The 15,408-nt window shown below is 42.9% G+C and overlaps 1 protein-coding gene across 6 annotated transcripts in view; it reads left to right on the top strand.

Moving 5' to 3' along the window:
• The window catches only part of STIM1 (stromal interaction molecule 1), a 185,052-nt gene that overhangs the window by 112,864 nt on the left and 56,780 nt on the right, over window positions 1–15,408 (top strand). Inside the window, exon 1 of one of the 6 annotated variants that reach the window (XM_086678158.1) lies at window positions 958–1,189. The exons of the other annotated variants lie outside the window; for them this stretch is intronic. Coding sequence (XP_086534284.1) covers window positions 1,067–1,189 — 123 coding nt within the window. The 5' untranslated portion in view covers window positions 958–1,066. Of the gene's footprint in view, window positions 1–957; window positions 1,190–15,408 lie in introns of those variants that run through there. 6 annotated transcript variants of the gene reach the window in all.

The raw sequence follows: 15,408 nt of genomic DNA, 5'->3' as shown, positions 1-15,408 counted from the left end.
CATGGGAAGCAGACCTCTCCTCTTGGTCTCTGGACCCAATCCTGAACATAGATTTCCTGGCTTCCTCTTTGAATAACTTTGACAGCCTGGAGCTTTTGCTTTTTTTTTTTTTTTTTTTTTAATGTTTACTATATGCAGCAAGTAGGGCAGAAAAGATATAATTGCAAACAATTTTTCAGATAACCTCAGCATAGGTTTCTGCGTATACATTTCTGTTGCCGCAGTAATTCTTCTTTGACCTGAAGGATTGTTACAGTTTGGAGGCATCTCTCTGGTTTTTTGCCTTCCAGCTTCCTGCTGGTCTCCTGGTGCAATCACCATCTTATCTCTTTCCCTGCAGAACATTCTGACCTCCTGCCCTTAATGTAGGTAAAGCACAGTTTGAAGTCTGCTCAGGCCTTTTGGACAGAACAGAGATGAGTGATACTGTGAATGACATCATTCTTCAGGTGAAACCTGGTCCTTAGGCTAAGGGAATGACCTGTCCCCCATTTTTTCTTGTAAATACTTAATTGTAGGGCGGCTGTAGCATTCACCTACCAACCCCCACTGAGTTCAAATTCTGTGGCCTTGCTCATGCATTCAGTCCAAACTCTTGTGAGTTTCTTAGAATAAAGTATGTGGACATTGACTTCTTAAAAGTCTAAGCATAAGCTTTGGCGTCTGACCTGAATTCAAATCCAAACTTTGCAATGTAGATCTGTGAGTAATTTGGAGCCTCACTTTCCTCATCTGTAAAGTAGAGATGAAAATAAGATACTCTTTGCTATTGATAAGCCCTCAGGCTGGTGAGAGAGGCAGACATGTAAACTGGCAACAACAATAGCACGTTTTCAGGACTGTAATGGTGGTGTGCACAGGGGCTGCGGGGGGGGGGGGGGGGGGGCTGCGGTTTGCAAGAGAAATAAGGGTGAGGTCAACTAACGTGCTGACGTGCTGGTGTAGCAGAAGATACATTGTCAGCCAGCACTCAGGGAAGGGTACCAGTTGCTAGACAAGCTGAGCTACACATCTGAGGGAGTAGGCCTAGTTTGCAATCTGTCCCAGTGCCTTAGCCAGATACAGGATGAAGCAGCAGCTCCCCCAGATGGTACCGCTCATGTTTCCAGGAAAACCCAGACGGTTTGCTTTGACAGGGGAATTCGTTCTCACTACGCAGACTGTTGTTTTCCTTCCCCATTCTTTGTTGGTGAGTCGGCTTTGTCTGTTCTGGATTGCAATCCTGTTGATGACAGAGATTAGGTAGATTTGTAAGACTCCTCTGTGTGTGTGTCTATATATGTGTATGTGTCTTTATGTGCCTTTGTGTTTGTTTCTTTGTATGTGTGTGTACATCATTTTATGCCTTTTTGTATTTGTGTGTGTCTTTTTGTATTTAGACGTGTCTGTGTGTATGACAAGAAGTGGAGGGAGGGGAGGGGTGCCTGGGTGGCTCCATTGGTTAAGTGTCTGACTCTCAATTTCAGCTCAGGTCGTGATCTCACACTTCCTGAGATTGAGCCCCTTGTTCGGCTGTGCGCTGACAGGTAGGAACCTGCTTGTGACTCTCTCTCTCCATCTCTCTCTCTCTGCCCCTCCCTGACCTCTCAAAATAAATAAACTAAAAAAAAAAAAAAAAAAAAAAAAGACAGAGGGAGGGAGGAAACCAAGCTGAGGAAATAGGACTTGAGAGAAAGCCCATAAGCCAGGTCAAGGATCAAAGAGAAGGTTAGGAACAAATGGTTAGGCAACAGTACAGTATGCGGGACCTGGAGATAAAAACAGAGTTAGAAGTACAATCGGGAACCCAAAGACGCTGTTAATCTAGGCTGGATCTGGACTCTGTAAAGTGGTAGGCAGAGTGCAGGGGTGGGTCATCTAGCAGCCAGAAATGGTCAAGCCAGCAGAGAGAGGACAGCCCTGCTGCAGGTATCAAGCTTCTGAATCTTCCTGTCCAAGGAGGAGTCAGCGGCTGGCTTGCAAGGCCGTCAGACCTAACTGGTGTTTGTGTTTGTTTATGCAGGTCTCTCTGTGCATGTCCGTGCATGTGGACCACATCCAGTGTCCTCTGTGGCAGTAGAAACAACGGGTTTTCAGTGCGATGTCTGATCCACCTGAGGACTCATGACCCCCCATCATTTGTTCTCATGTCCTCCCCTACTGCCCCTTCTTTCTCTTTTTCTCTCTTCCTTCTCCAAGCGTATTTTGTGTCTGCTGTCTCCTGGACGCTGGAGATGCAAAGACTTTCTACCTGCAAAGAGCTCATATAACTAGTGAGGCAGAAGAACATATGTGTCCTAATAGGTGTTGTGATGAGGGATTGGTACTGCATGCTCTGGAATTTTAAGAAAAGGGAATTTAATTCATCCTAGGATTCCAGGAAATACAACCCAGAAGAGGTAATGGCTGAGTTTAATTTTGGCAGATGAATAGGAGTTAACCTGGGACAAAGGGGAGAAAGGTATAGCAAGTGAAGGAACGTGAGTGATGTCCTTGGATCTGTGAAGTCACAGGTTCCTTTAATTCAAGCATAGAATGTCACAGTGGGACAGGGAGGGAGAGGCTGGAGATGAGTTGAAGTGGAAATGGCAGGCATTAGCCAGATTCTTAACATACTGAGGAACTTGGATTTTATCCCAAAGATGATGAACTACAAGGATTGTAAACAGAGATGGGGCTCATTCTAATTGACAGGATGTCTGGGGTGGGCTTTGCAGAGCAGGTGAAACTAGAACTTGTTTTATTTATTTATTTATTTATTTATTTATTTATTTATTTATTTATTAAAAGTTTATTTATTTATTTTGAGAGAGACAGAGACAGAACAAGTGGGGAAGGAGCAGCGGGGGGGGGGGGGGGGGCACAAGCAGGCTTTGTGCTGCCAGTGCAGAGCCTGAGCCCGATGCGGGGCTCAAACTCATGAAACTGCAAGATCATGACCTGAGTTGAAACCGAGAGTTAGACACTTCACCTATTGGGCCACCCAGATACCCCTTGACCTTGATTTTTAAAGATGAACAGGGCTTACTGATGAAAAGAAGGAGAAGCAGAAAAGAGGAACTTATGAGTAAAGGCAGGAGGCAAAATATATGACAAGTTTGGGAGACATCAAGTAGGGAGGTGTTTAGACAAAAGTTTCTTTATAAGAAAGGGGCATCTTCAATGGCTGGTATGTGGCTCCAATAAGATAATGAATGTTAAGAATCCTTTGTAAACCATGATGCTGCATGAAAATGTCACTAGTGGTGTTGTTATCCAGCTTCTTCTCTTTCCCTTCCATGCCCGGCAACGCCAGGCTCTCCCAGGTGTAGGTCAGGTAGGTGTGAACAAGGCAGTGTGGCGCAGTGTGGCGCTGACTAGGTCCTCTTTCATCTCGCCACCTGGCGTCTTGGGGAGGAGGAGGAGCTAAGATTAGAAGTCTCTGAGACTCAGAGGCCAGGTGCTGGAATGAGCCCTCCTGCCAAGGGATCTGGGTTCAAAATAGTCAAACATTTATGAAGCACCTCCTATGTATAGGCGCTGTGGGGGACTGTGCCTTACATGATCTCATTTTCTCCACATTGCCACTTTGAGGTCTGCATTTTATAGGCTTATGGTGACATTGTGAATAAGTAGTAGAAATGGGATTATAGTCTGTATCTGTGAGATTTTTTCCTATTTCACTTCACAAGCCTTGTGATGTCTCTGGGTGGTGAGCAATCTCGCTGATTAGTGCAGGGTGGAAAACTCTGTGGGATCTAAGGCAGTGTGGGTTTGGGAGGATTGGAGAGAGAGTTTCTGGGCTCTATGTTTGGGATTGAGCCATAGCCCCTTCCTCCACATACAACAGTGGTTCTTGCTTTCAAGGACTGACTCTCCTCTCTATATCTGTCTTACCTTGGTGCTTTCCACAGGTCTGATTAATCTCTGTGCCCTTGGATCCCAGCACAAGGAATGTCACAGAGTCATGCCCAGTAAATGGCTGGTTGGGCAAATGGATGAATAAATGCCTCCTTTTTTGTTTTTTTGTTTTTTTTTTAAAGTTTATTTACTTTGAGAGTGAGAGTGCAGTGCAAGCAAGGGAGGGGCAGAGAGAGAAGGAGAGGGAGAGAATCCCAAGTAGGCTCTGCACTGTCAGCACGGATCCGAATGTGGGGTTTGAACTCATGAACTGGGAGATCATGACCTGAGCCAAAATCAAGAGTCAGATGTTTAACCTACTGAGCCACCGAGGCGCCCCATGAATAAATGCCTCTTAATAAAGGCTTCTAGAACCCTTAATGCCTTCACTACTCCCTCTGCCTTCTCTTGTGGTACTGTGATGCCCTAATAGATTTTGTTCTTAAGGACAGTTTTGTTTTTGTTTTTGTTTTGGTATTATTGTTTGACACATAAGCCTAAATTCTCCCTTTTACAGTTGATGAGGAGCCAGAATGTTGTTAAAGAGGAACATGAATTTGTCTTGCTCTTTTTTTTTTTTTTTTTTTTTTAAGTTAGCTCTACACCCAGTCTGGGGCTTGAACTCTTAACCCTAAGATCAAGTTGCATGCTCGACTGACTGAGCCAGCCAGGTGCCCCCATTTTACTCCTTTATATTCTCTGTTCCCAAGCCTTTCCCCCTATCCTCTCACTGCCTAAAGGCAAGTGGGATTTAAAAGGGACACATGGTGAACCCTCAACTCTTTTGTCAGGTGTTCTATTTTGGAAATGGAGTCCAGGAGGTTTTCCTGCTATTAAGTGCTTGGCTGGATGCATGTCTGAGAATCTTGGAAAGCCATGCCTAGGGATAGCAGTATGGAGAAGAGACTGAGAGAGGAATCAAAGTTGATTCTTCTTTATGGGAATTTTAAGGGAGAGAGAGTTCCTTAATACCTGAAGCTGTAATAGAGGGAGTAGGTGCTAGTCCAGGGATCAGCAAACTATGACCCCTTTCCTGTTTTTTGTACAGTCTATAAACTAACAATAGCTTTTACATTTTTAAATAGTTGGGGGGAAATCCAAAGAAGAGTTTTGTGACATGTGAAATTTACATAAATTCAAATTTCAGTGTCCATAAATATAAAGTTTTATTGGTTCAGAGCTACTCTTACTCATTTACATATTGTCTATGACTATTTTCACTCAAGAACAGAGTTGAGCAGTTGTAACAGAGACCGTATGGTCTATGAAGTCTAAAATATTTACTGCCTGGTTCTTTACAGAAAAAAAATTGCCTGGTCTCTGGTTTAACCCATCAAGTTTTTAAAAACAGATTTATTAACATATAATGCATATACCATATAATTTACCCATTTAAAGCATACAATTCAATGGTTATGAGTATATTCATAGATATGTGCAGCCATTGCCACAGTCAATTTTAGAAACTTTTCATCACCTCAAAGAGAAACCTTCATATACTTTGGCTATTGTTCCCCTATCTTCCTATTCCTCACAGCCCTAAGCAACTACTAATCAACTTTATGTATTTATATATTTGCCTATACTGGAAATTTCCTACAAATGGAATCACATAATATGTGGTCCTTTGTGACTGGCTTATTTCATTCGCCTAGTGTAAGGTTTTCAAGGTTCATCCATGTTGTAGTACACGTCAGAACTCTATTCCTTTTTATGGCTGAATAATATTCTATTGTATAGGCACACTACATTTTGCTTTTTCCCTCATCAGATGATGGACATTTATTATGCTTTTACCTTTTGGTTGTTATGAAAAATGCTGCTATCAATATGTACAAGTTTTTGTGGGCATGGGTTTTTATTTCTCTTGGGTATATACCTAGGAGTGTAATTACTGTGTCATATGGTAACTTTGTGTTTACCTGTCTGAGGAACTGCCAGACTGTTTTCCAAGGTGGCTGAACTATTTTACATTCATGCCAACAATGTGTGAGCATTTTGATTTCCCCATATCCTTACCAGCGCTTGTTATTGGCTATTTTTTAATTACAGCCATCCTTGTGGATGTGAAATAATATTTATTACGGTTTTGGTTTGCATGACTAATGATGTCAAATATCTTTTCAAGTGGTTATTGACCATTTGTGTATCTTCTTTGGAGAAATGTTTTATTCCTGTCCTTTGGCCATTTTTTAATTGGGCTGTTTGTCTTTTTACTATTGAGTTGTTAAAGTTCTTATATCCTAGATATATACAAGTCTCTTATCAGATACATCATTTGCAATATTTTCTCCCAGTCTGGAGGTTGACCTTTCGCTTTCTTTTTTTTAAAGAAAATGTTAATGTTTGTTTATTTTTTGAGAGAGAGAGAGAGAGGTCGTGCGCGCATGAGTGGGGGAGGGGCAGAGAGAGAGGGAGACGCAGAATCCGAAGCGGGCTCCAAGCTCCAAGCTGTCCGCACAGAGCCCGACGTGGGGCTCGAACTCACTGACCTCGAGATCATGACCTGAGCATGCTCAACCAGCTGAGCCGCCCAGGCGCCCCTACCTTTCACTTTCTTGATGATGATCTCTGAAGCACAGATGTTTTTCATTTTGATGATGTCCAGTTTATTTGTTTATATTTGTCAATGCTCAGGCTTTTGATGTCCTAAGAATCCATTGTCAGATCCAACATCATATTTTTCCTTGTATTTTCTTCTAAGAATTTTAAAGGCATCTGAAGCTTAACATGCCCCAAACTGGATTCTAAGTATCACCTCATCTAAAACCTACTCTACCCGCAGCCTTCCTCATTTCAGTTGAAGGCAACTCCATTGTTTCAGTTGCCTGGGCCAAAAATTATCCAGCCATAATTTCTTTGACTACTTTTTTTTCTGCTCCTTTCTCCTTATTGTCTCCTTTTGATTTCCCCATTATGCATATGAGTTTAATGGTGTACCACGTTTCTCTGAGATGGTTTGTTTTTCTTCATTCTTTTTTCTCTTTGTTTTTTGGATTATATAATCTCTTTCAATCTCTCTTCAAATTTGCTAATTCTGTCTTTTGCTGGTTCAGATCTCCTATTGAGCCCCCTCTCCTGAAATTTTCATTTTAGTTATTGTACTTTTCAACTTCACAACATCCATTTGGTTCTCTTTTGTAGTTTATATTTATTGATATTCTTTATTTGGTGTAACATTGTCATCACACATTCCTTTAGTATTTGAACATGTTTATAATGGCTTCTTTGAAGACTTTTTCTGCTGAATCTGAAAGTTGGTTGCTCTCACAGTTTTCTTTGCGTGTGTTTTTTTCTGGTGTCATACTTGCCTATTACTTTGTATGTCTCATATATTTTTGTTGGAAACTGGATGTTTCTGTGATATATTGTAGCGACTCTGGGTATTGGTCCAACCCCCTCTGGGCCTTGTCATTATTTGCTCGTTTATTTGTTTGGTGGCTGGCAAGATCATTTTAGTGGTCCATTACCACCCTCACTCCCTACTCCCCTATACTGTGTGAAGCCTCTCATGTTGCTCCTCAGAGCTTTAGATATGGCCATGGTCGCCTTTGGATGACAGTGGTTTGGGCAGGGCTCTCATTGACTCTGTCTTTTTCTGGCCACATTCAGGTGTTAAGTTCCATTAGTTGTCATCTGATTACTCTGTTGTTTTCAGCAATGCTCTGGGCATAAATTTGCTCTGATCCAATCATATTGGGACTCCTCTGAAAGGATAGTTCCTGAGATAAGTGTTTGAGATTTGTTCTTACCCCAGGAGGGCTCTTCCTAGCCCTCTCCCCAGTTCCCACCAGCAAATTCTCCAGCCTACAGTTAGCTTCTATCTCTAATCATCCACCAATCTCCTCTCAAATGCCTTTTTACTACAGCTTTCACTGTGTTTGAGAATGCTCTTGGTCTTGAACTCCTTCACATTCTGTTGCAAACAAAATAATTTCCTTTGGGAAGAGGTTTGAAACTCTGTGTAAGCCTGCTCCCCACCCAGGCAAAATCTCTGAGCCATGATTCTAGAGCTGGAGGTGGGGATAATGATGTGCTTCTCTTTGAGTGATACATCGACTTTAGGAGCTGAGCACTCAGCGGAGGTGTGGTAGTAGCTTCAGGCTGGCTTGGCTTGCCTCTCCCAGAGGATAATTGCTGTCTTATAAGCCAGGGCCCCAGCATCCTCAGTGACTCTGCATCCAAGGTGAAGTCCCTGCTTCATGAGTGGGCCTGGGTGGAAGAAGGGGGGCCCACTTCTTAGTTGGACTCACCTAGAACATAGCCTTAACAACAGGTAACTGGAGGCAGGATGAAATATGCTGATATCCTGCCTTCTGTCAGGCAGATAGCCTTCCAGTTAGGAGCCTGGGGAACAGAGAACCCTGTTCTTGGCTGCTCTAGTCTGGAGTGGAGTTCCTGTTTTACCAATTTGGAAGTGGGGAGGGAGAGAGGGAGCAGGTGTTAATTCAGGTACTATACACTCTCACAGTTCTTACTGAGTTTTAGTAGATATTCTTGAGCAAATGTTTCTTCATTTGCTGTATGCTCTTAGGACTATTCCCAGAGACTTTAAACAGTGCTTTAAAAAAAATAATTTTCACTGTTTCACTGGAGAGTGGGTCCATGGAGCTTCTCATACTGTCAAGCCAGAAGTCCCCTCTAATTCATCAATTTTCAAAAACATGCATACCCATAATGTATTCTGTCTGGGGCTGTGTATTCATTCTCTGAAAATATGGCAGTATTGACCTCAATTAAGAAGATGATCCCTTTTCTCTGGGGAAATATTTTTAAATTAGTGACCTATTTCTGTCCTCCTTTCATAAGACAAAGATTCCCCAGCGAGTAGTTCTTGGCTAGCTTGTATACTTTGGTCCCAAAAGTCTCCCAGTCTTTGCCATTCTGGCCAGGTACCTAGAAGGCTACAACTTGAGATGCTACCTTTAGGATTTGATCTCTGTCATGTGCCCAGTGTCATGGTCTGAGGACATCAAGGATGATGATTCCATGACAAGGACTCAAACTGAGAGGGATTCTCTGTACCTGCATATGTGTTGGGTGCTGGGTGCTGGGTGCTGGATATATAGGAGTAAAAGGAAAAGCATCGTTGCTGCCTTGAAAGAAGTTCCTCTCGTGGTAGATGTAGGTAAGAATATGTCAACAGATGAGAATACTACAGTGGGATGAGTGAATGCTGTGATGGAGTCACAGAAGAGGCAGGCCTGTTAGTTATATCCACACGTAAAGTTGCTGACATGTAATTTGGGTCTGGAGAGATGACTGGAACAACTGGGAGAAGAAGGAGAGTGTTTAGGTAAGGAAATAGCATATGCAAAGACGTTAGACTGGTGAAGAGCCTGGTAACTTTCAGAGAATTTTGAGTAATTTGTTATCACTGGAGATGGCAGGAAGTGGCAGTTGATGTGGCAAAGAAGGCAGGTGGGTCTTGCATATCGTTGTGAAATTTTAATTTTAATTTTAATTGGAGTTAATGCTTTCAAAATAAGAATCATAGAGTAGGACAGAAAAGACCTTCAAGGTCAGTCGATTACAAGTGCTGCGTCTCAATTATCTCTATTGCTGATCTCTTGGCACATGGCCTTTATATAGCAAGCACTTAGGAAATATCTATCTTTTACCTCCTTCTGGGATGTCCATTACATGTGAGAGATCAGCATCACTGTAATAGTGGGCTCCGGGGTTGCACATTCTTAGTATCTTTATATTCCTTTTACAATATGTTAAATATATTCATATTTAAGAGAGAGCTTCATTCACACATAGAAGAGCATATTTTGTGCCAGGCACTGTTCTGAGTTTGATATGTGAATTAATTCATTTGTAATACCCTCAACATGAGGGTATTATGAAGTTTTGTACTACTGTTACCCCTATTTTACAAATGATGTGCATGATACACTCAAAGTGATAGAACTGGGATTCAAAACCCAGGCAGCCTGGCTCTAGAATAAAGCTCTGAACCATCATCCTACACTGAATCCAAGCCAATGTAAGTAACCCCCTGGCCCCTAGCTGAATATCTGTATTTTAGATTGGCTGACAATTTGGGGACCTTTTTCTTTCTTTTGTGTAGGGGACAAAAGACACATTGACTAGTTATGGTAAGCTAAGCACCCTGCTGGGTGTTGTAGGGTGAGAGACATTTATTCACTTATTTTTTTTTTAAGTTTTTATTTTATTTTTTAAAGTTTATTTATTTATTTTGAGAGAGATGGAGACAGTGCAAGTGGGGGAGGGCAGAGAGAGAGTGAGAGACAGAAACGCAAGCAAGATCCACACTGCTAGCTGTGGAGCCCAGCATAGGGCTTGAACACACAAACCACGAGATCATGACCTGAGCCAAAACCAAGATTCGGACACTCGATCGACTGCGCCACTCAGGTGCCCCTGAAGATTATGTTATGTTATGTTATGTTATGTTATGTTATGTTATGTTATGTTATGTTATGTTATTTATAAATATTTACTTTTGACAGAGAAAGAAGACAGAGCATGAGTTGGGGAGGGGCAGAGAGAGAAGGAGACACAGGATCTGAAGCAGGCTGCAGGCTCTGAGCTGTGAGCACAGAGCCTGATGTGGGGCTCGAACCCATGAACCGAGATCATGACCTGAGCTGAAGTCTGCCGCTTAACTGACTAAGCCACCTAGGTGCCCCAAGATTTTATTTTTAAGTAATCTCTACACCCAGTGTCAGGCTCAAACTCACAACCCCGAGACCAAGAGTCTCATGCTCCTCTGACTGAGCCAGCCAGATGCTCCTCATTCAGTTATTTAATAGCCACATACCCTGCTGTGTGCCAGGCCCCATGCTTGGAGGTGGGCTTATGAAGCTAAATTAATTATTTGTTTAGGTGTTCCAGAGAATGTGTAAGACATTGGTTAGAGATAAATGACAAATAAAACATAGTTTCTATATTTGAGTTGCTTAGGGATAGCAAGGAGGAGGGTAATTAAATAGTAAGTATAGTGTAATGGGATAAGTACTGCCATAGATATATACCCTGAGAACTAAGAGAACAAAGAGAGTAGGGCAATTAACTTGCTTGGGTGAGGTCTGGAAAACTTCACAGAGGCAGTGGCTTTTTCTTTAGCAGATAAAGACAGGGAGAAAATATTTTAAATGGAGCACCTTGTGTAAAGGCTTAGAGTTATACTGAGCATGGTTTGTTCAAGGAGCCTGTAGTAGCTGGATGTATCTAGAGCAAATGTTAGCAAACATTTTCTATAAAGGACCACACAGTCAATATTTTAGGCTTTGTTGGCCACACAGTCTCTGTCACAGCAACTCAGCTCTGCCTTTGTAACATGAAAACAGCTATAGGCAGTACATAAATAAATGACTGTAGCTATGTTTCAGTAAAGCTTTATTTATAAAAAGAAGCAGCAAGCTGGATTTGGTCCATGGCCATAGTTTCTTGACTCCTTGTCTGAAGTGTAGGTGCCTGGTAGGGAGGGAAGATGGCCAGGAGGCTGCCTGGGAAGCTAGTCTATGACTAGATTGTAAAAAGCCTTGAATGTGAGGCCAAGAAGCTGGGGCTTTATTCTGTAGGTAATGGGGAGCCATGAAATTTTAAGTAGTTTTAAAGTTGGTATACTTTATGGATTTGTACTTTGCAAAGGTCATTCTGGTGACTAATATGGTGGATGGAGTGGCAGAAGTGAGACTAGATGTACAAAGGTGAGTGAGAAGTGACTCTCATCTCCCTGCCCTTGGCAATAGCTTCTGATCTCACTGGGGACAGATACTTCATCTATGAGACATCCAAGTCCCAGCACTTTGTACAAATGGCATTTAGAGCTATTGTAGCTAAAATGTGGGTCCTTGGTGGACATTGAAGAGATGAACGAGAGTTGGGAAGCATCTTAGGTCTGGGGCATGTGTCTTGAGGGTTCTAAATATTGCGTGTGGGGAGCGGTGAGTGAGAGTGGAGGTGGTGAGGTTTGGTCTGGGAGATGTGGAAGGTGAACAGTCGGAAATGAAGTTGGAAATGGGAGGAAGGAGTAATTGGTTCTAAGGAAATACCCAGGAGACCTGCCGGGACCCCTGTGCCCAGAGATGCACTGCTCTGCTTCTAGCTTTACATCAGTGACTTCTACTCACTGATGAAGCTGGCTGGGCCTGTTTTGTTGGGAATTCTACAGAGATGTTTCCCCTCCTGTCCACTCTCACCCACATCTCTTTACTCCTGCTTCACTTGGGGTGGGGATGGGGTTGCATTCTTTGTGCCACCGCCAAAGAGATCACTTTTCTGAGCTCAGAGCTAAATATACTTAGTGACAGCTGCTCCCTGCTCTTCAGATTGCTCCTGAGCTGTAGCTCTGGCCAATGCTGCATCCCCATGCTAAGGCAAGACTTGTAGGGAGCCTTCTTAGGCCTTTCTGAGAGAAGAGCTGCTTGTTCTGAGTCAGAAATAGTAAATCTTTGTTGTGGGAATCAAAAGTTGCCTCTGGGTTTGGTTTTGTTTTTGCTTTTCATTGCTCTTAAACTTCCTTTTAAACCAGACTTCAGCTATTAGTTGGCTGTGGGGTGGTGTGCAGAGTAATCTGTGGCAGTGCCTACCCCAACTGCGGTGGGCATTGGAGTTTTAGTTCAGTACAGCATTCTTGCTTGCTATGTTTATGGCTGGATAACTGGGACCTTCATCAAAGCATAGATGGTTTGGCAGGGGGATAGACACATAATAACACTGGTAAGGGTATACACAGCACAGAAGCATCACCTTTGACGAAGAAGCTTTTTCTCTTACTTTCTGTATCCTTATCTCACCCTCCTGCCAATAACAATAACTAACATTTGAGTTGTGCTCTACAATTTACAGAGAGTGCTTTTGTGTGCATCAGGAATCACAAGCTCTCTGCTCTCACGCTAGAGAGTACTTGCCTCTTCAGAAGGAGGCAGCTGATGCTCAGCTTTCACACATTGTTGCCAGGTCAGTGTGCAAACCCAGGAGTGGTGCCCTGGCGGTGGGGGTTGAGGCCCTCATGACCTCCCTCAGCACCAACTCCCCCATCTCCACGCTGCCCCAAATGACAACACACACATAATGTCCTTTGATGTGGACAGTTGATTTTTTCTTAGCTTTAAGTAAAATGTGAATAAAAACATCTTCATAAAATGTTGCATTTTGAAGTTAATTTGTAATGGACAACCTACATAAAAATGATGTGCTTGCCATGCGGACACCAGTTTATGACAGGTCCCTAAGCCACTTTTTCTCTTCCAGTCAAATTGCAGTCCTTAAGCCCTTAAAATCTAGGAACTCAGGTGTTTCTAGATCTTTAGATTTTTTTTTTTTAAGGTAGACTGAAAAGCTGAACTTTCTTGATGTGAAATTTAGTTTTTAAATATGGGTTCAGTTTAGAAGATACTCTGTGGGCCACTGAAAGACAGGTGCAAAGGCAGCTTATGGACTTCTGCAAGCATGTCTCATTTACAACTTGTCACACTCAGATGAGAGGGAGGCCTAGTCCTCACTCGTTCTGAGCGGGAAACAGGCTCAAACAGGCGAAATACCTTGCCCGAAAGTCACACAGGAAGTAAGGGGTCTGTTTCTATAGGTTGTGAACTCTTCCTCTTTATAGTATACTGCCTTAGCTACTCTTTTCTGCTTGTTTTAGAGAGTGTGCGTGAGAGTGGGAAAGGGGCAGAGGGAGGGAGGGAGGGAGAGAGAGAGAGAGAGAGAGATTGAGAATCTTAAGCAGGCTCCAAGCTCAACGTGCAGCCTGACGCTGGGCTCAATCCCATGACCGTGGGATCATGACCTGAGCCAAAGTAAGGAGTCAGAAGCTCAACCGACTGAGCCGTGCAGGCGCCCCTGCCTTTCCTACTCTTGAGGCCTGATTGTTCGACTCAGCATCAGGCCCTTCCTTCAGGCAGAACTTCTGTCAGCGCATAGTCCTCATTTGGCACCTCTTCTTGCTGGTCTTGTTTTCCGACCCCATTCCTTCTTTGCATGGTTTGTGGCACGAATAGAGCCTGTACATGAGCCCTGTACGTGCAGCTCCCCCTTACACTTTCTTCCCATGAGCTTCTCTGTTCTCCATATACCTCAGTGATCAGACTTGGCTATAAAAAGCAGTCTATTTCTTATTGGTTCCCAATAAGCAGCTGGTATGTGTCATCCGGTGGTTTCCTAGAGTTAGCTGGGAATGGCAGAAAATCCCCTTCTTTGGATATTTTGGCATTTCTACTCCTAAGGCATGCACATGATGTGGGTTTCTGTAGTCTTAGATTAAGAGGGTCCGGATTAGAACTTTGGAGGACCAACACAGGGTATAGCTGTATCTGTAATCTGAGCATTACAGATTTGATTTCTTTAAAATATGTGCGAAACTACGGGGCGCCTGGGTGGCGCAGTCGGTTAAGCGTCCGACTTCAGCCAGGTCACGATCTCGCGGTCCGTGAGTTCGAGCCCCGCATCAGGCTCTGGGCTGATGGCTCAGAGCCTGGAGCCTGTTTCCGATTCTGTGTCTCCCTCTCTCTCTGCCCCTCCCCCGTTCATGCTCTGTCTCTCTGTCCCAAAAATAAAATAAACGTTGAAAAAAAAAATTAAAAAAAAAAATAAAATAAAATATGTGCGAAACTTGACAACTTTTCGTTATACCCACATTACTACCTCGTTTCAAGTTAGGTTTTTGCAGTAGCCACCTGACTGGTTTCCCTGCCCTTGCCTTCCTATAGTCTGCTCTCTAGCACAGCATTTGGAGCAATCCTTTAAGAGATGCACATGTGATCATGTCACATCTCTGTTCAAAGTCCCCTAACAGCTTCCTTCTCAGAGTTGAAATCCAAGCCCATATAATGGCCTACAATGGTGTTTATGATCTGGACCCCTGATTTCTTCCCTGGATTTGTCTATCACTAGTCACCACCTCTCTCATTTCTCTCAGCCACACTGGCCTCCTCACTGTTCCTTGAACAAGCCGAGCATGTTCTTGCTTCAGGGCCTTTGCATTTGCCATTCCTATTCTTGAGATACTCTTGTCCCGGTTATTCTGCTTGCCTTTCTCCAACATCTCCTTCAGGTACATGTACCTCCTTAATGAAACCTTCCTTGACTCCTCTAAAATGACAAGCCACCAATACCAGTACTCTTGGCATTCCATATTCCTCTTTCCTGCTTTTTCTCACCCAAAGAGGATATTAGCTCAGTGAGGATAAAGATCTGTATCTGTTTTGTTTACTACTCACTGAATTTCTTGTGCCTGGAACTATGCCTGGTACTTAGAAATCTTATGTTTGTTGACTAAGTGAATTAATGAATTTCTGTCCCCAGACTGGCTGTCTGACTACTTGTGACTGTGTCCCCCCTGAGATGTCCCAGTGTCTGTTGTTTAAGGCCTAGTGATCTCATCACTTAGGCCTCCAGTGAGAGAAGCCTCTTAATAAGTTAATAGAATTGTTCTAAAATTAATTTTGAAAAATAAACAGCTGAGATTGACAAGAAATATTCTGAAGCATAAGAGCCATGGGAAACAGGGGGTCCAGGCATTAGAAATTAATATTAAAATACAAAATAAAACAAAAAGTATAATAAGATAGTCAA

Source organism: Puma concolor, chromosome D1 (assembly GCF_028749965.1).
Source record: "Puma concolor isolate L17-30 chromosome D1, mPumCon1.1.hap2, whole genome shotgun sequence".
In the NCBI taxonomy this organism is placed as follows: Eukaryota; Metazoa; Chordata; class Mammalia; order Carnivora; family Felidae; genus Puma; species Puma concolor.
This window is presented reverse-complemented; position numbering and strand designations above follow the sequence as displayed.